This window comes from Podarcis muralis, chromosome 5, assembly GCF_964188315.1.
Source record: "Podarcis muralis chromosome 5, rPodMur119.hap1.1, whole genome shotgun sequence".
Classification (NCBI taxonomy): Eukaryota; Metazoa; Chordata; class Lepidosauria; order Squamata; family Lacertidae; genus Podarcis; species Podarcis muralis.
In genome coordinates this window covers 22,343,611-22,371,029 of record NC_135659.1, presented here as the reverse complement: position 1 = coordinate 22,371,029, position 27,419 = coordinate 22,343,611, and the positions used below count along the sequence as shown (strand labels likewise).

At 41.2% G+C, this 27,419-nt stretch overlaps 1 protein-coding gene and 1 long non-coding RNA gene across 4 annotated transcripts in view; one reads left to right on the top strand and one right to left on the bottom strand.

The window, feature by feature from the left end:
* Window positions 1-11,169, bottom strand: part of CAMSAP2 (calmodulin regulated spectrin associated protein family member 2) — a 77,283-nt gene extending 66,114 nt beyond the window's left edge. For 2 of the 3 annotated variants that reach the window (XM_028732573.2, XM_028732574.2), the window contains exon 1: window positions 10,741-11,169. In XM_028732573.2, coding sequence (XP_028588406.2) covers window positions 10,741-10,879 — 139 coding nt within the window. In that variant the 5' untranslated portion in view covers window positions 10,880-11,169. The remainder of the gene's footprint in view (window positions 1-10,740) is intronic. The other variant, XM_028732575.2, reaches the window with a different exon arrangement.
* Window positions 11,170-11,892: 723 nt separating this feature from the next.
* On the top strand, window positions 11,893-25,086 carry LOC144327761 (uncharacterized). Its single transcript, XR_013392855.1, has 3 exons — window positions 11,893-12,207; window positions 12,624-12,703; window positions 24,066-25,086. It is a non-coding gene; the product is annotated as an uncharacterized LOC144327761 (long non-coding RNA).
* Window positions 25,087-27,419: the final 2,333 nt, after the last annotated feature.

Below are 27,419 nucleotides of genomic sequence, written 5' to 3'. Positions count from 1 at the left end.
TTCATTTCTTCCTAGTGCAGGCTTCATACTGTCTAGGAGCACTGGGCATAAAAACATTCCTACTGTAGCTTTCTTTCAACAATGAATTTTGAATTTAAAAAACACACATTCATGTTATGTCGCTCATTCATAAATTTGGAGCTATGAATTAGGTTTGTATAGCTGAGTCTGTCCAGTTGAGTTAAGCATAACGACTGCTCTGATCTTAGTATAAGTTGATGGAGTGAATACCTAACCGCTGCAGCTCAGAAACCATGTGAATCCAAATCCTTATAGCAGATAGCACTCCTAAGGGATAACTAGATGTGATGTTGCAGCTGTGTGTACTCATCTATCACACTCATGTAAAAAGCAGAGGCTGGGGAAAACTGTGAGGAACATTTTGGCACTTTGTAAGGATTCCCAGCACCTTAGCAGTAGACAAGGCCCGGCCTTCTTCCTAATGGTTCAGGAAGAAGATCACTCCTACAATCACACTGAACTAGGGGAGCACAACAAAACAACACTCCAGCCTTACTCTTGAGCTTGGAGCTGCAAAGGAAATAAAGGATCACTCCCACATTTTCAGTGCTTCTGAGGCCTTTTGAGTTTATCCCAAACACAGGAAAACTACTGTGAAACACCTCCACCCTTTCCTCAGCTTCAAGCTGAAAAAGAGAGCTGGGGGTTATTGTGGTGCATTTCCAAGTGCACAGAGTGCTTCGTTGGAGATGATAACCCATTCCTTCTCCAGCTTCTGGGTTGAGGTTCACCACGCTCACCAGAGGGAGGAGTGGGGACATTTACCCTGGCAAACCTGGATAGAAGATTTGCAGATCTCTGGTAAATTGATTTGGTATGGAGAAATGCTTCCTTTGGTCTGTCCTGTACCTCCTGCCTATCAGTTTAATTAGATGACCAACCATGTCCTGGTCCTTTAGGAGAGACATGTTTCTCTCTCTTCTCATTCACTCCCTCACCCACAGCTTTCTTCTTTCTAGCGTCTCAACATCTTTTAGACTTTCATTGCACAAAAGATGCTTTGAGTTGATCACTTAGTTTTCCTTTCCTTTGTTAGCTCTACAGTATCGTATTTTTTTAAACTGAGGGATACTTCAGAAGTAGACTGCAATCTGGCATTAAGAAAATAATTTGAAGCTCCAGTGGACATGCCTCAAACAGCTTCTGGAGATACAGATAAAAAGAGGACATCTTGGGTCGTGAAAATGAACAGTGTACACTTAGGAATTCTAGCTAACCTATTTCCACTTGCATAAGTACCATGGATGTGCACCGTGGGTTTTAGCTTTGAGCAGCATAAATAAATAAATAAATAAAGCAAGCAAGCAAGCAGCAGTTGTGAACAAGAAGCATGGGGCTCCCACCTCAAGTTTACAATAAGCCCGTAACTAGGAACCCGATACTAAATTTGGTAAATTAATGTTCTGCTTGCTTCTCTGCTATCCCAAAGGGCTATGAAGTCAGACAGTAAAGCTAATGAGCAGTTTTAACTAGCTATTTGTGCACATACTGGCTTGCCATAAGTATAACGTTGGTAAGATTATCAACTGAAGTTAGTAGGAATGACTTTAAGATGGAGGAGAGATAGCATCAGGAAGTAATTTATGTTCCACTTTCAGAAAGCATTTACCACAAAGAGGCTGAAGTCTTGATTATAGAAACACAGCCCAGTTTTATGTCGCTCTGAAGATTCTGCGGTAGAAGCAGAGGTTTCCCCTGGGAGCAGCCTATACTACACAAAGCAGGCAAAGTTGGACAGCTCTGCTGCTTATTTCTTTAGGCACAGGCAACTAAGATGAGACGCAGGCAACTCCACCTCTGTTCTGTCCTTACCTCACCGGTAAGTGGCACTCCTGAAGCACTGGTGCCCAGAGATTATCTTGAACCTCTGGCTCTATATAGAACAAAACATTCCCAAGTGCAAGATACAATACAGATCTCTAGATCTCTGCCCCAAGTTACTGGCAAGAAAAATGAAGGTTTAAGAAAGATCCCTTGCTTCTCAATTTAACCAATAATTAAAATCCTTTGATGCTACTAAATATACACAAAGCAGTACTCAGCAGAACCATAAAGCAGTGCGATCTGATCCTAAAAATACAACAATCAATTTCTAAAAGCTACAGCAGACATAATACAACCAACACCATAACAAACAACAACAAACCTTAACAGCAGCAAGACTAATAATAATAATAATTGTACTTATTATTTTTATTCTTATTTATATGCAGCCCATCTGAATGGCATTAAACTTGGCAACCATAAAACTAAGTGTTGCATATTACTAGCCTGTCAAAATATGACTCTGAGTTTTGATGGAAGAAACACAAGAGGAAGCCTAATGAAGTTCAATCAAGAGAGTATCCAGGGTTGCACCACCACAAAAAGGTCCAATTTCTTGTGCTCACTCAGTCAAGGTTCCACGATGACAATGACAGCAAAGCCTCTCAATTTATCTTGATTCCATGGCAGATCTACTACAGTGGTACTACAGTGGTTAAGTACTTAATTTGTTCCGGGGGTCCGTTCTTAACCTGAAACTGTTCTTAACCTGAAGCACCACTTTAGCTAATGGGGCCTCCTGCTGCTGCCGCACCGCCGGAGCACAATTTCTGTTCTCATCCTGAAGCAAAGTTCTTAACCTGAGGTACTATTTCTGGGTTAGTGGAGTCTGTAATCTGAAGCATATGTAACCTGAAGTGTATGTAACCCGAGTATACACTGTATATGGGAGCAAGTGGTCCTGAGCGAAACCTTGTCCTAAGCATTGAAGGCAAATAGGTGGGGAAAGAGCTCACATGGTCAGAAGACTCATGAGTTCTTGCCAGAATGGGCTGCTTCAGTCAGAAGGTGGGAAATGGGGTGGGGAACACATTTTATTTAAAGAAATAAATCTACAAATTCCACAGCTCTATTTATACAAGTTCTCCAAGAAGAGGGCAGCTAAAAATAAAAACAAAATTTAAACAATAAAATTGTAGCTGATGAATAACTACAAACCATCCAAATCATTCAGCAAATAGGTAAAGCATTAATTTCCAGGATATTTATAGATGGAAGCAAGCCTTCAAAAGGGAAAAAAGGGGGGTCTTAGTTGTCCAGGTTTTTTGCCTGGATTTTTTAAATAAAAAACAAACAAATTTTTATTGGTTTTTAGACAAATGTAAATATAGTAACCATTAAACACTTATCCAGCAGTACAGCTAATGGTGTTTGTTTTATCCATTGACCCTAGACATACACTTACACATTCAACATTCAAACATATGGCCCTCTAGATGTTGTTGGACTCCTCCAGCTCCCATCACCACAGCTACTTTTTGCAAAGGGAGCCCTATCACACCACCTTATACTAGTCTGGTACAGAAGAGGTATGTGGGAGGTATCTTTTCCAGAAAGAGGAAGAGCTGCTTTATCATCTACAACTGAGAAGACGCACACCTACAAATCCAGGAGGAAGCCCAGGAGGAAGCCTTTCCAGCCTGCAAACCTGCTGCTTACTTGAGTGCGACACACACCTTTCCAGTTGAAATTGGTTTTGCGTGGGGTTTCAATTTATTTACCTTACTCAGCTGACTACTAACCTCAGGCAGTTGTTCAAGGACAAGACTGCCACTGCTGGTTCATATGGAAATGAAATATATATTTAGCTTTGAAAAGCCCTCAAGGAATTCCAGAGGGAGGGGGGAAGACAACAGAACCACCCTAAGTACACATAGGGACAAATATTTTTATTTATTTTTTGGCTTGTGCTTAAAGTGCACAAATACTGTAAGTACATAGCTCTTTTTTATTATGATATTCCCCAGTGGGCAACATCAACATAGTTAACTTGCAGAAGGATGGGAGGTAAGGTAGCGATAGAACAAAGAAGAATAAAGCTATAGGATAGTCTATAGTTGCTGAATCGATGTAACAGAAACAGGCAAGTTTCTGCAAAGGCAGTGGCACACCAGAGATCCACAAAGTCAGATTGATATCCAGGAATAATCTACAAGACGGATGTAGAAGAAAAAGCTCCCAGATAAACAAGTACAAATCATCATCAAGGATGTACAACCCATCCTAGACAATGGAACGTCCCTTTTACAGGTCTTGGGGTGGTAGGTCAGTCCTTGCTTACAGACACCCATCTAACCTAAAACAGCTACCCACCAGCAACAATAGGCCACAGAAAAGAGGCACAAACACAAGCATCAGACCCTGCAATATAGCCAAACACCAGTTTTCTCCCCAAATCTATCTCCTCAGCAATGCTATTATAGATCCTAATACTGTAATGTTAATGACAATATCAATGATTTATTAATCTGCTCCATTTCCCACTGTTACATGCTACTATCTGCTGGCAAGTGAGACAAACAGCCCAGTCCCTACATAAAATACAAATCTCACAACAGAAATGGCAATATTCAGAAAACAGCATCCCAAGAGACACTGCCACTGACCTTAAGGTGGCCTTTCTCAAACAGTGGAACTTCTAAGGAGAGCTGCTGAACTGCAATTTATCAAACAATTTAATTCTATCAACTGTGACTTGAATTAGGTTAAACGTTTTTTATCACACTGCATGCGTTAATTAGGATTTTTGTGCCATCACTTACACATTATTTGTGAATGGTCGTGGGCAAAATAGTTCACGTACCGGTACTTCCTGCATTTAACTTCCCTCTGTTTACAATTGTCTCCACAGCCATATATATTTATATAGGCCACTTCTGGACAACTCACAGAAATAATTCATGGTTCTGATGAGTGGAATTTTAAGTGTATGGATTTTGCACCTAGTACCATTCGTAGGTTACAGCAAAAACAAAGCAGATTCTCCAAAACTGTCATCTGCCCAACTGTGTTTTAGAGCAATAACGATATTCATTTCCAGACTATCGCCCAATTACTTGTAGTGCTGAATGATTTTTAAATAAGATACATTAAAATCCTGATTTGAAGTGACAAGCAGAAAGCCAATCTGCTGAAAGGGAGCCTATTAAAAAAAAAAAAGGATACAAGACCACCCAAGCGCTTACAAGCGTGATGACTTTTCTAGCCTCTTGGAACAAAATCAGACATGACATCAGGAGGTGCATACTTTTCGCTGTGGGGCAAATTCTAGCTTTGAGGAAAGGACAACTTAAAGCTCAAGTGGCACAGGAGCAAAGTAATTGCAAGCATCATGTCACCTTGCTACTAGTGCTACATGGTTAGATGATGATGACAAGGTAAGAGATGCATCTCAATAAAAGACAAAGTTAAGTCCTGCCTCACTCAAGATAGGCCAATATCACACACATACTTGTGCAGCTATCACAGCGCTGCCAATCTGGGCCCTATGAGTAACATTCACATTGGCATGGCCTTTGCCTATAGAGGAGCAAATAGAATGCAAAATGGTTCTGGAAACATGATTTACTACACCGGTTGCTTTTAGTGTGATAAGGTAGTGAAGTTTACAGTTAGGCTGGAATGAGGTGGTGAGATTTGCCTGTCAACCATGCATTTGTCTCCATGACAGGTGTCCAACAAAATACATTTACTCTGTCATTAACTGTTTGCCTTGAGGTGTTCTTCCAGGAATCCTATCCATCCAAACACCAGGATGCTCCGCAACAAATTCTACTGTAGTGCATAGCTTTGCCTTCTTTAGGCACTTAATAAAATTGTATAATTTTACTAGAAGCAATGCATGGGGCAATAAGCTAGGTGCTTGTTGGCACTTCATCTAATCCAAGAGTTGACCCCTAGTTGCTTCCACATGTTACATAACAAAAAAGGTTACTTGGGTTGTTATAAATATTCATAGCATTGATATTTTATTTAGCATTTCATAATTAACCTATGATACATGCAGATACTTTTCTTATATATATTTCTAATCATAAGTATTACTATTTATTATAATTTTAAAGTAGATTAAAAACAAAAGAGAACCACAGAACCTGTGCAATACATCAACATAAATCTGTGCAATACATCAACATAAAAGGCAGATCAATGTGGAAAAAAAGTTTCTTGATGGTACAAAGTTTGAATTCCACACCTTTGCTGAATGCAGATTGCAAGTTGTGATGTCCCCAAGCTGTAAGGATGTATGGCAGTGTGTCTACCAAACATGGGGGTAGATATTTACATTTAAGTGAAAGGAGTATTTGACTTGGATCCAAGATGTTCTAAGTTAAGGCAAAGCAAGTAATTTATCAGGCCCTAACAGTGCACATCCAACTTAAAGTGCTTTACACCGGACACACATTCATTTTGAAGGAGCCAGGTTGAAAATACACCTCTGGAACTCATCTTCAGAACCTTTTCTAGCACACGGTAATGCAAGTATTTCTTTAAAAACCGACAAGAAAATCTTCTAGTTTATGCAAAAAGCCATTGATTGTCAATTAAAACCAATCTAACATTATGTTGGGACAGAGCCAGTAAACCAACTTACTCTGCTGAATTACAGCAATCAACAGGTACTACTGAAATGTATCAGAGCCACAAGATCCCTGAATGAATACTGCATTTTTCCTCAGTGGGATATTCAAAATAATCAACTAACGAAAAAATAACTAAACTTTATTTGCTTTACAGAAATGACAGTGTTCAAAAAATACTAGATTGTGGGTTGCTAGTGAAGTCTAATTGCAATTTATACAATCAGACACGTAGTTGAACAAATGTAACTTTTTTTTACTATAAATAACCTTTCAAAGGGTTAATAAAGTGAGGCTTTTTCAAGTTGTCAGTGCCAATTAACCTAGAATTGTGAAATAAGAAATGGGCTGCAGCTGTAAGAAGCAATGCTAACTCCTGGGTCAATATGTTGGACAAGACAGATAAGCTCCAAAGACTAATTTTTGTAGGACTGCTACAATTCAACTCATGAAACCACACTTCATATATAAAACTGTCATTACTTTTGTATTTGTAGTCTTGGAGTACAATGTCTACTTTCAAAAACAAATAGCCTATTCACTCTTCAAAGAAAGGGAGAGGAACCTCTGGCTTGTGGGCTACGCTTAGCCTGCCAGGGGGGTTCCCTTTGGCTCATGATGCCATTTCTCCCCTGTCACTCAGCTGACATAACTGGGTGATGTCAGCTGATGGGGGGGGGATGAGTTCAATCATGCTGACTGCTGGTGAAGCAGACCCCTGCAGAGAGCAAAACTGAAGTATCCACTAATTAGCTGGTGAGCAGAGTTCCATCCTACCAGGTCCTGCTTCATTTGTGGAGAACACAATGGCAAAGAAGACCCCTCTCCCCACACTGCAAGTCAACTCTGACAGTTGGGTCTGACAGCCCATGTATCAGTCACCTGACATCATGATGACATCATCTCCACCCCTGGCTGAAAGGCAAATGGATCTTTTGTGGCATATGAGTTCGCAGGCTGATGCTGGAGCATACAGTTGCAGCCAATGATCAGACTGAGCAACCACGTTCGCCCGTCACAATAAGCAGCCTGAGTTGCTGTCTTATTGTGGTTCACTGTGCACAAATAATGTACTTGTGCACGTGGCCCAGCCATTTCCACTTCACTTCTTTCATAAGTGCAAGCAAGAGAAGCAAATCAGAAAACTACAATAAAGACAGGCTTCCTATTACATCCAAACTCGGGATCACAGTTTCTTGCTTCACAAGAAGCCAGGATTTCTAAGCCAACAACAAACCATGACTTAAGGCTGGCGAACAGTTATGGCTTTTACAAAGCAACAAAGTTTAAAAAGGGTACAAGCCAATACTTAATTTAAATCTGCACCCTTAATATATATAGATTAATGTGCCCAATAAAACTTTTAAGAAGAATACATATAAAACCTGCAGGTCTTACATCCAGTATTTGGACATTAATAGAAAATTGAACTTATTTGTGGCTTCCTGGTTTGCTTCTCCCACATGTAGCAGAGGAGGGGTGAAGAGGGAGCGATTGGGAAGTGCGCAGCAGCATGCTCCTTATGCACAATAAACCATTAAAAGCCAGTAAATCTAAACAAAGGCACAGTGTAAGTTCCTCGTGTCCCACTAGGGGAATCAAGTAAGCTGTGCATCTTTACAGGCAGACAACCCATTTTAGGTATCAAAAATAAGCCAGTGAACTTTTCCATCCCTAAGAAAAAGTGGAGGTTAATGGGTCTTCAGGTTACCCAACTGATGGAATAGGTCAAAAACAAACATATGCAGTACTACTGAAACACAAACCACTTCACCATTCCAATTCAAGGATCAAGGAAAGGATTAATTGAATAAAGTCACTTGAAACAATCAAAACAATGGCAGACATTATACAAACAGCACATTTACACACTGATAATTGTTACTCTCAGCAGGAAGCAAAAATGTCTATAAAGCAAATTATGGCTTTCTCTGTGAAGAGGAGTAACAAAATCCATTTGAAATAAAGGATGTTCTTACTGTCTTTGCTGTGTACGCTGTTCTTCAACATTCTACTTAGGTACAAAGAGGATATTATTTCACTCTTTCATACTGTATGTCTTATTCCCAACTTTCTGTTCCATCTTCAAGTTAATGTGGAAGGCTTACTTGAACCTATTTGATTGATTAAGATTACTTATATGCCACTTTTCCAGCATCAGCTGTGCCCAAAGTGGCTTACAACAAACATCATATAATAATTATATGAAATAGAGAGCATGTCAATAAATTTAAAAATGGCAAAATAAACAATTTAACAAGCATAGAATAAATCCAATATTACTAAAAAACAAAAAATATAGGTTTAAGTATATAAATACAAAGCAGAACAAGAGCTAATTGACAATTAAGTTTCTGGTACTGGTCTTCCTGCACTCCCAGAAGCCTGGCTTAAATAAGAGTTTCGAAGGGAGGAGTTCTCTTACCAGGCTAAATAGCGTACAGCTATCTTCCATATTCTTACTCTAGAGGAGGCTGGCAGCAGCAAAAGGCAAATGCTGGAGAACATAATGATGGTCAGCTGCTTCCCCAACCTCCTGGAAGTGCCAACTGCTGGTACAGTTCTTACTGCACTTCAAAACACCTAAGCAGCACAGTTCAGAGGGAAAGGGTCATATCACCAGGAAAGATGACGTACAACAGGCTCTCATATCCCAATTTCAACTGCCTGCAATCTGACATACTTCGGTGTCCCATACTTATTCCACAGGCAGTTGCTGTAGTTAGATCAATGCAATAAGCTAGCACCTTAGCAGAGTTAAAGATAAAAGATTGCCTTGCTTGTGTTCCCCCCACCACCACCCATAACAACAAATTGCATATCCCCATGTTGAAAATAAATTATTCTTTAATTATTCCTGATCCTATATGCATGTCTGCTTGGAAATGCTCTCAGTGAATTCAGCAGGACTTACTGCCCAGAATGAGCCTTAGGTCTCATCCACACATCTTCTCTGTACTTGAATACTGTACTCTTGGTGACTAGCAACTGAAAATGCAGGAATGCCGTTTCACTTGTTTACCAGACAAGAATGATTTCAACATTACCACAATGTGTTAATTAAGATGTTTTCATGATTGTACCTGCAGAACTGAATCTTAAGAGGAGTGGGGGAAGAAGAATGTTACACCATTTCAGAAACTTCCCATAGTTAGTTGTCTACAAATTTTCAATAAATCAGCATTTTCTTACACAAACCCATGATAATTAGAGAGTAGGGAAAAAATATGTTTTGCAAAGCACTGAGAAAGATAGTCTGCAGCATCCACAACTAAAACAAAACAAAACAAAACACTTATTTGATGGCCTACGATAGGACTTGCTATGGTTTGGTTCATTTCCGTGATGTCTGGGTAACCACCTGAGGCACCCCAAAGGCCTTTTGTCATGTCACACACTGCCAGTTTCCAGATGACATGCTTTTAAAAAACACACACAAAACCCCCACATATTTTTGCCCTGGTACAATATGCAACAATGCCCTGGCTTCAAATGCAACAGTTGCAGAATTGCAAGGAAGAGGAGGAGGAACCTTTTCCTGTTATTCTACAGACAAAATTATGGGATTGCTATTTCACCTTTCTTTTGGAAAAATCATCACTGGTTATTAATGCATGCTATTTAAGAACAACCCATTTAATAGCAATATATATATATATATATATATATATATATATATATATATATTGCCTAAAATCCTTTATTCGGAAAGCAATCTATTCCAAATAACAAAGCTAGCCTTCCACAAGGCCTAGATGATAAGCAGCAGGAAGTCTCTCACCTTTTAGAGAGTATTCAAAGAATTCACTTCAATACAATCAAGCAATGGGAATTCCTCATAGGCTTGTGAAAGGTGACAAGTGTCATGAAATGCCCTCCTCTCAGGAGGGAACCTTCAGCTCCCACTGACCCAATTGACTTCAGGCTATCCTCAGATGTCAAAAACTAACAACGCCCATACATTTCTCCCATTTTCTGTGCCAGCTACTAAATGGGAAAAGGTGTATATTTTATGACAAGGGGAGGAGGGAACTGCCTGCACACATCATCTTGCAAGATCTGCATTTTAAGAATTCACAGAAATACAAGTTGCCATTTATATTTCATGAAAACAATAGCAGCACCCCCAAAATTAGATTAAATATTGCACAAGCAAAAACACAACACACACCCAGGTTACTTGTCATATATACCACCACCATCCCCTTCCCTGGCACAGTCCCCCAACGGCTGGATAATTCACCCCAGTAAAGAGAACCCCGTCAAGAACGACGGATGAGGAAAAGGGAGGTGATAAGAAGACATGCTAACCTACCTGTCCCGAAGGCTTTGGCCACCAGCCACGCTAGATTACAGGCGATTTTCGCTCTGTTGAAGTCGTAATGATCAAAGGGTTTGATGGCAGGGACAATGAACGTCTTTCTCATTTCCTTGACGTCTGCGGCATCCCCCATTTTCCTTCCCTCCCCCCCACACCCCGGGCCCACAGAGCCTTAATTTTATTTTATTTTCAAAAAATCGATTTACATGATTCACCTTCTAGAAGGCAACCTTCAATATATAGAGAGATATATTATATATAGATGTATGTTTAAAAAATCTAGTAATATATAGGTCTTCCTTTTCTTTTTAGGAGACCGTAGCAACGGAGGATGGAGGCGGTGCAGCGAACTCAGCTGTGTTTATGGGGCGAAATCCCCCCCGCCACCGCTTCCCCTCCCGCTGCATAGGAATGTGAAAGAAATGCCCTCTTTTTCTCCTTCTCCCCCACCCTACGCCACCCCACCCCAGGGCCCTTTGTCCGAATGCCCTTTTTCCGATTCCAAACAAATAAATTGCAACCGCAGCCGATGGCCAGCTCGGAGACTCCTCGGGCGAATGGTGAGGATTATTGCTGCTGCTGCTGTTATTATCAATTATTCTGCTTGCTTCTTCTTTTTTGAAAGAGAGTCTTCCCCACAAGCCTGAAGAGGAGGCTCCTGCTCGGCTCGGCTCTCCCCTCCGAAATGCAGAGGGGGCGGGGAAAAGGGGCCAGACTCTGGAGGGAGGCGGCCGGGATTTTCCTGCAGCGGCTCGGGAGGAAGCGGCGCCCAAGGCAGGGAGATGTCCGGGCGCTCCAGATACGGCTCTCCAAGCGGGAAGGCGAGGGAGGGACCGGGCGGCCGAGCCGGCCGCGGCGCTTGTCAGTGCTCCTCCCGGCGCTCTGAGGGCCGCCTCGCTTTCTCCGGCGTCGCCCCTATGTCGCCCCCTTCCCAAGCTTCGCCACAGCTCCCCTTCCTCCTCCTCCTCCTGCCGCGCTCAAGACTGAGGAAAGCAGCCGCGCGCAAAGACGCATGCGCGCTCTCCCGGCTAGCCGCTGCCCCCTCCTCATCGTGCGCGCTTCCCCGGCTTGGGCGGAGCTGCCGGGAGAGGAGACGGGGTGGGGTGGGGGATAGACCAAGGGGAGGCGCAGAGGGGTGTTGCCTCCCCCCCCCTACGTCCCGCACCGACGCCCGGCTTGGGGAAACGGAGGGTCACGTGGCCGGTACAATGGGGCATTCTTGACGCGCGCGCTCCAGCTCACCATCATCTGGTTCCAAGGCGCCTCAGTGACCAGGGCGGAGGCTGGCCCACCACTAGGGCGCACGGGGTGGGGTGGCAAATGGGGAGGGCTTCGGGCAGCTGAAGGCCTGGGGCAGGCGGGGTGGGCGCGCGGCGGAGCCCGGCCCTTCTCTGCACAGGAACAGGCTGAGAGGAAACGAGGCAGCTCCCGGGCATGCATTGGCACCGGCGATGCCCCATGGTAATTATGGACTTAATAGTCTTCCCCCGTCGCCGCCTTTTGAGTAATCATCATGTCTATTATTAGCTCACCTAGTTCAAGAGACGTTAGCCCTGTTATTGGGGGGGGGACTCCTCATTTTGTTGAGGAGGAGCCCCCCCCCCCGGATTTCTACCGCAGAGTCCTGCCTTCAGGGCATCAATGACTAGCAGGCCCATTCTGGAGCGCGCTTTTTTTTTTTTTTTTTAAGTTGCATTTGACCGCACTGTGGGAAATGTTGTCCAATTCGTGAAAAATAAATACAGATTTTTTCAAAAACACGCATATGTGCCTACATCTTAGTGTCTGGGCCACAGAGCAATTGCAATTGGTTAATTATCCGTTGTTGTTGTTTTTTTTTTAAAGCTTCTCAAATCCTTGCCTTTCTTCCAACACAGGTCATGCAGTTTGCATGTGGGAACTGAAGCTTTGATTTTCACTTGGGCAGCGATAGGATTCTTGGAAAGCACATGTGTCAGTGAGTTATGAACCTTATATAAGCATTTGTGCAGAAATAAAACTGCTTGCACATTTGCAAAGCTATGCCAGCCCGGTGTGGTTTCAATACAGCATGTTGAGATTCCTGCATTGCAGGGTGTTGGACTAGATTACTCTTGGGGGTCCCTTCCAACTCTATGATTCTACGTGTTAAAGTAAAATCTGTTTTTTTTAATTATCTGAGAAAAACATGGGTGGCCACTATCACTAGTGCAATCTCTTCAGAGTCAATGTAAATTACCCTGATAGATGGGGCAATTAAAACATGTCTTAAATTTGGAACTAGGCATGTTTATAACTAACTCGGCTATCTGGGAAGAGAGCCAGGGAGTACTATATGTTATATAGCCTTGCCCTCTCGGGCCAGAGCAGGAAACTGCTACAATTACTTAATTCTAGGCATGCAACAGTGAGGGACCAACTGCACATTACATCCACATGTGTATAACCAAGCTCATAACTAGTATTCCAGGCATACTGCCTCTGACAGTAAAGGTAGAACATAGCTAGTAGCCATTGATAGTCATATAGTCCATGAATTTATCGTCTATGAATTTAAAGCCATACAAGTTGGCAGCCATCAGTACATCTTGTGGGATCAAATTCTATAGTTTAGCTTTGTGCTATGTGAAGAAACACATTCTTTTGTCGCTCCTGAATCTTCCAACATTCAACTTCATGGCCCTGAGTTCTAGTATTACCAGGGAGAAAAACCTCTTCCTAGCTATCTTATCCACACAGTGTATAATATTTCACACCTATCACACAGACACCCCTTCCACCCCCACCCTCACCCCCCCATATTAAGAACCCCCTTGTTCATTTTGGTTGCCCTTTTCTGAACCTTTTCCAGGTCTTAATGTTTTCTTTTTTTAGGTAAGGCAATCATAATGGAACATGGTATCCCAAGTTGTGGCCATGCCATCGATTTGTATAACAGCATTATAATTATGGCAACTGTATTTTCAATCCCTTTCCTAATGATCTCCAAGATGGAATTGGTCTTTTTCAGAGCTGCTGCATACTAGGTCAACATTCTGACCTTGAATTCTACAGCGGATAAAACACATCCTCAATTCCCTACATTATCAGTTTGGGATGAAATGTCACATAGCCCCCAAATCTCCTCCCCCACCTTGTTAAGTATGGCTCTTAGTCTGTGAACCATCTTATTTTCTAGAGATGTAATTTTCCAATTCTGCTTCATGAAGCTCTGGTGTTAATGTGGAAACATCACCATGCATTTAATAAGAAGAAAATCAGTAATGAAACAAAACCTTCCCTGGATCACTTTTGCCAGACCACTTGTCTTCCCCTGTAATACATTACCATAAGGGAATGTTGGATGTGTTCAGCAGTGCACATTCATGAGTGACAGTAGTGAAACCCAAGATGCCTAGTCACTATTTCATGTGAATTGAGTATATGGACATGCCTCATTAATATCTGCAATGTGTGTAGGGGTGATCTGGTAGACAATGTTAAGTAGGGATAAATGTTCCCAGAAGGTATATGGTTTGAAATCCTCTGTTCAGTAGAAGGTAACCAATTACTGTCATGTGGAGAGATTGCGATTGGGCCTCTGAGCAAAAAACGTTGCACATCGCGTCAGGAGAGTCAGGAGAGTTGGCCACTGTAACCATCATAATGACAGAAAAGGGAGATAAGAACGAAATAGAATCACAGAGCATCATGCCTTCAATGTTAGCCAAAATCATTGATCTTAGTTCTGTAACTCAAATCCTGTGGGAGGAGAAAGCAATAGTAGCAGTGCTGAACAGTGTTTGTTTATTTTATTTATTAAACTTATTAGTTGCCTGTCACCCGAAGTAACTTACAGCACTGTTTGTGTGCATGTATACATAAACACACACACACAGTGAGAGAGAGAGAAATACACACTGCCATAAGGGAAAGGGGGGAATCATACATCAATATATTGTCTAAAAGAGCTTTCCAAACTTTTCATATCGGTGACACACTTTTTAGACATGCATCATTTTGTGACACAGTAATTCATTTTTACTAGCAAACCGGAGGTTAAACTAACCCAGGCTTCCACAATATCAGCCCTCCAGATGTTTTTGGCTTACAACTCCCATGATCCCTAGCTAGCTGGACCAGTGGTCAGGGATGATGGGAACTGTAGTGTCAAAACATCAGGAGGGACGAGTTTGAGGAAGCCTGAACTAACCCCTTCGTGTGGTCTAAACCACTGAGCCTCTTGGGACTGCCAATCGGAAGGTCAGCAATTCAAATCCGCATGACGGGGTGAGCTCCCGTTATTCTCTCCCAACTTCTGCCAAAGTAGCAGTTCGAAAGCACACCAGTAAAAGTAGATAAATAGGTACCGCTGTGGCAGGAAGGTAAATGGCATTTCTGTGTGCTCTGGCTTCCTTTAATGTTCTGTTGCACCAGAAGTTGGCCACATGACCCGGAAAGCTGTCTGTGGACAAATGCCGGCTCCCTTGGACTGAAAGGGAGATGAGTGCCGCAACCCCATAGTCACCTTTAACTGGACTTAACTGTCCAGGGGTCCTTTACCTTTTTTTTACCAGCCTTGGGAGCAGCATGGGGAGCATTTGCCTGACACACCTACATACTGCAGCTGACACACGTGTTGTAACAGTAAGGAAAGCTCTGGTCTAACATAACATTTATGGTGGTGGGGGGAAACCAACTGCCTTATAAATAATAACAAACAACATTAACTATACTTTAATAATAAACAAACAATACTCCCTCCCACTAATTAGCAGATAAAGAACTATTTTTCCCCTTGGAAATTCTCCACCTGGAAGTCTGTTAGTCTGTTATCAGGCCAGCTGTTGCAAATCGGAAGTGGGTGGGTCCACCCTCCTCTTCCAGGCATGATCCTGCATCTCCTCTCTCTTCAGGAGGGAGCAGTAGCAAGGCAAAACAGGAAACTAGTAGCAAAAGTTTTACCTGGTTTGCAGTTTGTCTGGCTACTGCTTCCCTCCTGCTGTTGGGGCTGAGGGTGTTGTCCACCCTTAATTTAGAACAGCAAAGGAAGGGGAATCAAGGAAACTGAAATAAAAAGTCACCTTTTGGTCTTGGTTTTTGTGTTCCCAAAATAAAAGGCCCCAGAAACTCTGTTAGTACAATGCAGTATAAAGATTCATAATTTACTTCTCTAGCAAAGCCTGCAAGAAGCAAAGTACAAAAGGTTATAATGCTATATGTACATGGAAGAAAACTCTAAATTGAACTTCAGGACTTGCACAGCAATCCTAGGCATGTCTATTAGAAACAAATACTCTTGTTCAGAGGATTTGTATAGACTTCTTCAATTGATATTATTTTATATCTTTGTTACAAATTTTATGAGTTCCCTTCTTTTTGCCAATGTGGAATTTCAAACGGACTGTAGGACTTTAAAAAAGCTGCACTTAAGTCCCATTGAAATTAACAAGTCTTAAATTAGTCACAATCACAACTGATTTCAACAGGATTTAAACTGGATTGTGACACCCGGAGAGGACTGCTGTGGATTTCAGAATTCTACAGAAGACAGAATTATTTTCCCATAACTACTTGCCTCAATAGCGCATGGGGCTGAATGTCTTACTGCAACGAAATATTGCAGGCTGGAGTGCTCCTATAAAGAGTTCCAACCATCTAGCTATGCCTTCTTTGAGTATACTTCATCCAATCCCTCCATTTTTCTGTTGGTTCTTCCATACACACACCTCAGTCTTTGTTGTGCTGTCTTTGGTTCCCCCCCAACCCTTTGATTCCCCACCTATCAAGCCTGCTGATACCCCTTCCTTGTTTGTGTGAGGCGCTATTTTGCCTACATAAGGATTCATGATTAGTGAATGAATTCACTCTTAGTATGTAGCATATTGTAGTATGTACAGCAAGAACCACTGTGTGATTAGATCTTATGAAAGGGAAACTGCCATGGTCCATTTATTAAGACGTTTTGCTTCAGCAGCCACTACTGTTGCAGAGTAAACAAAACAGAGCTCAGGAAAACTCAGTACTTTGGCAGTGTTCAATGGGGTAAGACAGGCAGGGACAGGAGACGACATTCTTTGATCTGAGAATGGAGGTATAACCTTAAGAAGAATGTTCTTATCTGTGAAGTGTTAGGTGGTGTGCCACTGCATCTGGTCATCCTAGCTGAAATTCAAAGCTATCTACAAGTAAAATATGTGCAAAATGCTGCCTTTTTAAAGGAAACATAGCAATTCTTAGAAAAACATGGAAGTAAATACACGCTTCCAGAAGCAAACCCTTGCAGAGTAACAGCAGCATGGATTTGTTCACATTATCTGTGATAAGCAAAGGTCAAAGACATTCACCTTTGCATGAAATATTTCATCCCTACAAAACGTAACTGTAAAAAGAGGAAGGCAAAAGAGCCAGCTTTATTAATTTTGTAAGATCAGCAGCTGAGGAACAGCATTCTGTGACCATAATTCAACTAAGCAGTGAGAATGATAGTTTAACTTGAGAGTGATACAACTGAAAACATGGCTTTTGCAAGAGTAGGCAGGAAATAATGTTGAAGATGGAACTGTACCACTTCTACCAGTCAGGCTTATCTGCTAATAGTAGGCTTTTACAAGCAGGAAGAAAAGGTGTAAGTGACCAGAACATAAGATTCAGGTAGGTAGCTGTGTTGGTCTGAAGCAGTCAAAATAAATAAAAAATTGTCCAGTAGCATTTTAGAGGCCAACTAAGTTTGTTCTGGGTATAAGCTTTCATGTGCATGCACACTTCTTCAGAACAACAAGAATCATGTTACCTCAGTTTTGAGAAAATTAGCAATCAAATTTTGGCCAAACTTACACCAAAGTATTTCCATTATTGTAAATATGAAGGTTGCTTCAGGCATGACTTTCCCCTCCTACACAGTGTTAAGACAAATATTTTGTGTGAAGTGGCCATCATAGTAAGGACAGGTCTAGGGAAACAGGAGAGTCAAGAATTGAGGCTTACTGCAGCAGGCACAGGAGGAGGGGGACAAATATTTGGTTAGAAAACGAAGAAAGACTGGGAGCCCCAGAGGAGGTTGGAGACAGCTTGGGAAGGTGGAGTCAAAACACATTTCCTCCTCTCTTTTGGGCATGGTCTGCGATTTTATGCTCCATGTCCGGGCACCCTTTTTTGCTCCATAACTTTCCCCATGAAAACCAGCTCTTTTAAAGCTCAGTCAGAGCAAGTATCAATCTGTGGGAAATCTTAATTGATGCTTGCTCTGATTCAGCTTCAAAGAGTATGTTTTGGGAGGAAAGCCCGGAGCAAAAAAACACCACCACATTCAGCCATGGAGTGTTGAAACACAGACCTCTGCCTGGAAAGAGTGGGGTGAAAGGTAAGAAAGTGTAGCCAAGCCCTCAGTCTGGTTACTAGAGGGTGGAGGCAGCACCAACTGTGGCATGTTCTTGATAAATGTAGCAGGACCTGGTGCATCCCAGTTGGGCCTGACCTGAAAAGTTGCCAGTACAGTATTGGGGATATCACTGAGGTGGTATGGGGTAACCTACAATTACTTTGTTTCCCACTGTGTTGGGATGTCAAGGTGTAGCGTAGAAGCAATAGCAACTTCATGAACCTTGACAAAAGTACGTAGGCATTTTCCGTTGCAAGTTGCTATATAGGTATCCAAGGATTCAACCACTGAATAAAGGAATTGATGAAAGCACTGCCAACACTTGGGGCATATTTGGGACAAAGCAAGGTATGATGGGGAGTGGTGCGAGTGGCGCTGTGGGTTAAACCACAGAGCCTAGGACCTGCTGATCAGAAGGTCGGCGGGGTGAGCTCCCGTTGCTCGGTGCCTGCTCCTGCCCACCTAGCAGTTCAAAAGCACACCAAAAAATGCAAGTAGATAAATAGGTATCGCTCCGGCGGGAAGGTAAATGGCGTTTCTGTGCACTGCTCTGGTTCGCCAGAAGTGGCTTAGTCACGCTGGCCACATGACCCGGAAGATGAGCGCCGCAACCCCAGAGTCGGCCATGCCTGGACCTAATGGTCAGGGGTCCCTTTACCTTTACCTAAGGTATGATGGGGGGAGTGGGTCTGAATCACCATGCTAGGTTTTAATCCATTTTTGTTTGAGAAACGCCAGTTTATACAAGAGTATACCATGTAGCACAAATGCAAAATTTATAAAAGTGTATTGAATATCAAAGGCCATGATGTGCAGATAGAGGACAAAGTCATCCTCCCTGTGAAGGTTACTAGTTTAGTTTTTTTTAAGTTTTATAGATTATAAGTTTAAACACTTAATGCTCCATGTACCAAGGATGAGACTGATGTAATTTGAAGTCACTGACCTGGAGCCTTGGCTATGGTTTCTCAAAGCAGCAATAAGTCCCAAGATTTTCTGTCTGAGAACCAGAAACATTTTTAACCTAGATTAATCATTCTAAGCCTAAACAAACTGAGGGCCCTCTTGCCGTACAGGCAGACTGGGGAGTCAGATTGGGTGACCCATTACAAGGTGTGCCTGTCATGATGGAAGCAACATAAAAGTTTGGTCCTGACTCTGCTCATTAATCAGGGACTGAATGGGGCATATGTAAGGAAACTGAAAAGTTCAGCTTGTCATCTTGACTCAGGTTTATTTATTTTAAAACTGCTTTTGATTTCAAAAAACATCATGTAGAATTTGGTTATGCAATCTTAAGAAGTATCCAAATGCAAACAAACAAGTTTCCAAAATATACAGCAGATTTTATTGCACTTAGTTTTTAGTCTTTGCAACATCCCTAAGAAAAGGAATCGTTGAAAGGTAGGATTACATTAAGTAATTTTAAAAACATATCTGGTGACCACACCTAGTACCTTCTTCTCTTCAATATATTTTGGTTATGTTTATTGTACTATTGTATTATTATTATTATTATTATTATTATTATTATTATTATTATTATTATTTTATTATTACTGGAACACCTAAAAACTTACAGCTTTACATAAATATGTTGGCTATAGGTGCCATGGTTCATGTGACAGGTGCTGCAAGTGTATGGGCCAGCGTCAATTTTGAAATAGGACTTCTGCAGGCCATGTGTATATCTACCCAAAGTCTTTCCCATTCCAGACTACCGGTATATGTCATTAAAATGAAATCTGCCATTAGTCTTGGCTTTCCGGTGAATTTTGTGGCCTGTTTGAACTTGGAATAACTGCCCACTGCCATGATTTGTATTCATTATTACTAACATGCATTAGAATCCCCGCTTCATCTATATTAAGCATGGATCTAAAAGAGTGAGGGAAATCCTCTTTTAAGCAGCCCTTGAGCACTCTGCACTGTAACAGCACAGCTAAAAATCGCCAAGGAGTAACTAATCCACTTTAAGTGATCTTGTATTTGTTCCCCAAGGGTATTTAAGATTGCCACTATAACTGCAAATAGGCTGGGTGCCTGTAAAACAGCAGTGCCCCATTCTGACAGACCTGTTCATAACAAGAACTGGGGTGCTGGATATGAACAGTGTGATGTAAATGAGGATAAGAACATATCCAACCCTCAGTGTTTTTATATAGGATGAGCGAGAGACCACAAATTATTGGGCATCATGTGCCTTTATCTATGTTCCTCTCTTTCCAATAAAGTAATTCAGAGTGCAGTGGTTTGTTATGCTTTGAAGATTTACCTCCCTACCACCTCTTTGCTGTTACAGCCAGAAAGGCTTTTTTATAGGAATCCACATCAAAAGGAGAATAATGTAAATCCTTTACTTCAGCCTGCCACACTCATAAATCACTTCCGCTTTTAAAATCGGTTTCTAGCTATGAATGCTAAAAAATGTATTAGGCCATACGTTTATAAAATTAAACATTTTCTGATTAATTCCCAGCAGTTTGTGCCAGGTAAACATAGTTTCAGCCCGATCACACAGCCAGGTTAGGCAGCTGCTTAATGTAGTTACTACTGCAGGGGTTCCTGCCCTGCTGGATGCAATGTATGCGCGGCATTCAACTAAGTTTTACTCACTGAAATTAATGAGCATGACTAAGTTAGGTCCATTAGTTTTAGTAGGTCTACTATGATTAAAACTTAGCTGAATACTGTACCACCCTGTGTGTTTAATGACTTACACTGCTTCCAACTTGGCTGGCTTCCCTGCTTTAACAGAAAGTCAATTCCAGAATCCTTTGTGATACCACAAGGGTCCTAGGGTACACTTTTAAGAGAACATTCTTGCCATGTTCAGTTAACAAAGGTCATTCTTACCATGCCCTACCTAGGGCTGAAAAATGGAGCTGGAGCTGAGTGTATATGATAGAAAGAGGGAAGGGGGATGAAAAAGAAATAGTCTAGTGTGCGGGGAGTGGGCTCCATGAACTCTTCTCTCCTGGTGCCGTGGCCCGAAGCATTATTTTTAAAAAATGAACTGAAACAAAAATTGGCAAAGTCGAAATCTGCAATCCTGTAAACTGCCCTGTGAAGGGCAGTAAAGAATAATAATAATAGCACTCACTAAAGAGAAAGTCTTTAAAAATTCTGTTCTAAATTAATATGTATAGCAGGTATAGGCAAACTCGGCCCTCCAGATATTTTTGGGACTACAATTCCCATCATCCCTGACCACTGGTCCTGTTAGCTAGGGATGATGGGAGTTGTAGTCCCAAAACATGTCCACTACCAAGATAGAATATTAAACACACAAAACTTGCCCCTATACTGTACTAGCTGTTAAAGGCACACAAGGCCTTCGGGGGGGGGGGGGAGATTGGCAACCTTAATTGGAACATCTATGAAATAAGGCTAATAGTGCAATCTTATATATGTCTGCTTAAATAGATGCCGTGCCTCGGAACTCAAATGTTTTGGAAGTCGAACGGTCTTCCAGAATGAATTACATTTGAGTTCCGAGGTACCATTGTACACAATAGGATGTTGCTATAGGCCTGCAATTCTATGTACTTACATGGGAGTAAATCTGCCCTCAACACAGTTAAACTTCTACGTAAAATCTATAGGCTTTCTTTTAAACTGCTTTGAGGTTTTTCCCACAATCAAGCAGTATAGAAATTTTATGACATAAATAACTCTTGAGGTTCCCCCTCCCTCAATCAAACAGTATATAAACTAACAACAACAACATACTTTGGACTAAGCCCCATTGAATTAAGTGGGACTTATTTAAAAGTATTCCTGCACAGAATCTGGGCACACTGTAACATCAACTAGCATAGTATGTGATACACATATCACTTTCCTGTAAATCCCAGTAAAGAAAGCAACATGCGGGTGAGGAAGTTGGCTAATGGTGAGATCATGGAGTCTGCATCTTGTCATAGTCTTAAGACAGAAAGTAGGAGGAAGGAAGGGACCTTCCAAGGAAGCTGTGTAAGGAGCTTTGCAGGATTCAGATTGAACCTAGCACTGCTATGGAGAAGGAATGTATGATGGTTGTTGCCTCTTCTTTGAAAATATACAATCCAACTGTCAAGCTGATTTCTCTCCATTCTTCCATGAAACAAACAAGTATTGTTTCCCCTCTCTCCATTGCTCTGTTTATCACCTAGCTAGCCTAATGAAGAGTTCCTGATAACCCAAAGGCTTGCACATTATTTTGTGACCTTTTGTTCAGCCTAATAAAAGGTATTGCTGTAGTATGGATTTTTTCTTATGGGCCAACACCGCTACCTTTACTGTTTGTGTATTGGATAGAAACGATTTTGCTCGGAGCCATGTAATATTTTATTGATCTCTATATAACACATTGGGGGCGGGGTTTGAACGGTTTGCTTCATGAGAAAACTAGGAATCACTACTGCAGATGATGACAGATCATGAGGCACAGCAATTGCTGCTCTGTTGGAAATATTAAAAACTATATTAAAAAGCAAGGGGGTGTTTGTCCATAAAAAAGCAGCTCCAAAAAAAACCAAAATGTCACAAAATCGTGACAAGAGTTTTAATTATCCAATACAGTGGTACCTTGGTTTACAACCATAATCCGTTCCAGAGGTCTGGTTGTAAACCAAAACAGGTTGTAACCCAAGGTGCCCTTTTGCCAATGGGGCCTCCAAAAAAAGGGGGGGTTGTAATAAAAAAGGGGGGTTGTAATCCAAAAAAAAGGACACACACTTCCAGGTTTGACGTGGTTGCAATCCAAAACACTTGCAAACCAAGGTACCACTATACTCATCATCAGGCAAGATGTTACACTATGAAATGGGGGTGGGTTATGAGGACAAATATAAAACAATAAAATACAAATACTAGGCTGGATGTTGCAGCCGTAAGGTCAGCCTCCAGACTCACTTCCAAGGTAAGAGATTGAATAAGTCTCTGCTCAGTGCTGAAATACCAAATTAAGCAGCTAGGATTCTGAAATAAAGAAGCAATCACCACTCCTCTTTATATATATATATAAATAAAACCTAGCTGTTACATGTCTCCCATAATTTAAGCAAAAAGCATGAGGTCCTGGTTGGGCAAACAGCAGAAATTAAAGGTAGAGGTGAATTTTGGATGGCTTTCCAGGTACGAGAGGCATAATACTAAAACCTGGGGTCAACCAGGGTACTAAATGTTGGAGGATTAAAAAGAGACAAAAGGAAATACTTCTTCACACAGAACATAGTTAAACTATACAAATTCATGGAGGATAAGGCTATCAAACACTACTAGCCATGATAGATAGTATATCCAGGATCAGAGATAGCATGCCTGTAAATATGGGTTGCCTGAGAACTATTGTGCTTGCTTGTGGGTTTCCCACAAAGTTGTTTTCTTTGGTAAATGGGCTACTGGACTGGATAGGCCTTTGCTCTTATTGAACAGGGCTCTTTTATAATATTTTAAAAACGGGAACCTTAATATATATATATATCAATAGGAGCAAACACATAAATTTAATAAGTTCATTGGGTGAGATGAATGAAACCTTGAATGTGTCCTTTCGTAACATTTTTCCAGCTTGCAATGCAAATAAGAGATGTAGAAATGCCATAATTCACTGTCATTATTTTGAAATAGTATGCTGCACATTGTCAAAAATAGAAATGCATTCCATCAGGAATGAATCACCAATTATTTGAGAACAGAAAGCACTCATTCATTTCATTTCCCTTGGACAAACCTCAAACACATACTGTACTAGAAAATGTGTTGACAGCTACACAATAATCACAACTACCACACACCTTTTATCTGTAACAGGCAGTGTTATTAACCTTCCTCATGTAATCCTTGAAGTATTTATGGGATCTTAAATAACTACCAAAGTGAAAACTGCTGCTAAATTGAATGTTTCAGCCTTAGCCTTACTAAATTTCAACATCAAGTCATTTCCATGTCAAGATACACAGCTGCCTAATTTTGTCTCTCAAAATTAATCTTTTAGGTCTGTCCCTATCATTAGGCAAAGTGAGGCAGCTGCCTCAGAATGCAGATACTGTCACTGCACTCCCAGCTTTCACCCGAGTCTCCCGACTGTTGCCATCCTTCTGAACTGGTGCTGATGCTTGCTGCTGAGCTACTGTGTTTCACAAGATCAAATAATCAAATGGACAAACCATTTCCAACACACCACTATCCGACTATCAACTCATCTTCTAAAACACTTTATGTTTTATACTGTATACTGGTACAAAACTGAGTAAGATAAGAATGGATTTCTAAAACACGTAAGATCTTGTTTCGAAGTTTTACTCCAGCTGAAGCATATAATTTTCATCACTGCAAATAAAGATGACTGATTCAAATAATCTCTATTTCCCTCTTAGAGATGGGTAGCTTAACCCATAATACACAACATATTATGAATGTAATCCTCCACCCTTGCAGTGTATTTAGCTGACAAACCATTTGATACTTGCCTTAACCTGATTTTCTCGGATCAGCTTATTCTGGCTTCAAAAAAGCCTCACTTTTGTGAGGGGATAGTTCAGAACGATCTAATGCCCAAACTTGCTGAGATTTGTTAACAGAAAGCTTTGATACTATTAGTAGACTGACTTACTATAGCTGCTCTAGAGCCAGGTATAATACAGATAACGTATGGCACAGGCAATGCCCAGAAGACGTTAATACATTCAGGCAGTGGGGTATGAATAAGAGAAAGGGTGTTTCCTCTGGCTAATTTACAGCTAAAGGAGAGCAACACATGAGACACATTTTTTAATGTAGTTTTTCTATTATTGTTATATGGTACTGAAAAACTACCTGAAATTCTTCCAAAACAAACTGTAAAACACTTCTGAAATGCAAAAGAGATGCTATACCCCAAAATACATGTATGTCAGGGCACTGAAAAATATTCAGATTTCTAACTTCACAAAGGTCATAACTAATCACCATTGCATTTTCTCTCATTATTGCAATATTGCATTGTTGGAAATAAAGAATTTGAGTCCAAAATTGTATCTATGGTTTACACTTAATTATAAATAAATATAATGTTTGGCGTCATTCCTCTCCGTCTCACAGAGTTCGTAAATTTAGCTATTACAGTATACTTTCACATTTTATGAATCCATTCATCCATCTGCAGTATTTTTGGTCATTCCCAATACTTTGCATACAGCATCTGAGCAGCTGCTGCAATATAAGCTAGGGAGTTTTCAATGTTCCCTTTTTATTGTATTTTTTGCATAGGAAAATATAATGATGCATCTATTTTTGAAGATTTCTTGCTGCAAGTAGGAGGGGAAATGCCAGAGCGGGGGTGGGGGGTGGACAGAGTTGCATACTTGTCCTCACTTTTCCTTATCATGTGAGGAATTTAGAACACCTGAATAGGGCTAAATTGTGACCATTAAATATGAAGCACTCGGATATACAAAAAAGTAAGATGAAAAATATATCTATTCCAATGACCATTACTCCAGGGGTCAGCAAATTTCTTCAGCATGGGGCCGGTCCACTGTCCCTCAGACCTTGTGGGGGGCCAGATTATATTTTGGGGGAAAACATGAACGAATTCCTATGCCCCACAAATAACCCAGAGATGCATTTTAAATAAAAGCACACATTCTACTCATGTAAAAACACACAGATTCCTGGACCGTCCATGGGCCGGATTGAGAAGGCGATTGGGCTGCATCCAGCAGACGGGCCTTAGTTTGTCTACCCATGCCATTACTCAGTACGTTATAGGAACATACATACCTATTGTACATTAATTTTGGAACAATTAAATTAAACTTATTTTGGCTAGGATCCAAAGAACCTCTTGAGAACATGCAAGAGAGAGAGAGAGAGAGAGAGAGAGAGAGAGAGAGAGAGAGCGCTCACTGGGGAAAGAGGGGTTCTGTCCATTAATATTTTTGCTATGCAAAAAGTATATTCATTCTATTTGTGATCTGTCCATTTTTCTTGTGGGGAAAAAAAATACTCATTTCCCACAGGTCAAAATCCAACACAAGGCACAAAAGGTCTGTATTCCAGGGTCCCAGGCAGACTGTCATCTATGCCAGCTAGACAGGTACATTTTGCAGATAGTATCTACCCTTAGGTTACAATTTATTATCCCAATTAGCAACTTCCTCGTGCAGTATTATGCCAGCTGAGTAAGTGCACCTGGAAGGTGTACTATTTGACTCATTAAACTGCTGTTGATTTTTTTACTTGACTATTAAATAATTAATTTTAAATTTATACTGTGTTAAAATAAATATCACCCCTCTGAGCTGTTATGTTTTAAAAAGAAGAGAGAAATAATACAGAATTTACTGGGGAGAAAGGAGAGCAAGCTAGGAGTGTAGATTCTCCCTATGTTATTTAACATCTATATGAAGCTGCTGAGAGCTGTCATCAGGATATTTGCAGTGATGTGTCATCAATATGTAGATGATACCCAGCTCTATCTCTCTGTTCCTTATGAATTAGGAGAGGCTGTTGAGGTGTTATGACTAGTGCTTAGTAGGCAATGATGGGCTAGATGTGAGCCAACAAATTGAAGCAGAAATCCTGAAAAAGACATGTGATATGTGTTCCGAGTTCTCGAGTCTGCGGACTGGCGAGATGACCAGTCCTGGACACTAGTATTCCACTGGAAGATGCAGTCCATAGCTTGCAGGTGCTCCTGGATTCAACTATGTCACTGGAGTACTGGGTGCACTAGCTCTGGCTAGTTTGCCAGCTATGGCCCCTTTCGTACAGAAATGACTTGGCCTCTATACTCTATGCTCTGGTAACTTACTGACTGTATTACTGCAATGCACTCTGTGTGGGGCTGGCCTTGAACAAAAGCTCAAGAAACTTCAACCAGTCCAAAATGCAGTGCCAGATTACTGGCTGGGGTTCCATTTAGACTTCGTATAACCTCTGCTTTAAAACAGCTGAATGGGTTGCCAGTTCGTTTTCAGGCCCAGTTCATGTTAGTGTTTGGAGCCCTAAATGACTTAGGCCCCCAATATCTGAAATACCATCCCCTTCTCTATAGACCCTCTGGGTATTAAGATAAGTAGAGGCGGCCATCTTGGCATTTCCCTTGCCCTTAAAAGCTTGGCAGGGTGGTGGTGGTCTGGGACAAGACATCCTTTGTGGCAGCCCCTAAGTTATTACACTCCCTCCCCATAGTCTTGCATTTGGCAACTTAACTTACACAGTTTTCACTGAATGCTGAAGATGCGCCTCTTTATCCTGGCCTTTGACCTCTGTATACTTACCTTTCTAATTTGTTTAAAACTGTTTTAAATGTTCTATTTACATAGTTGTGATCCATCCTGGGATCTCAGCGTGAAGAACAGGTTAA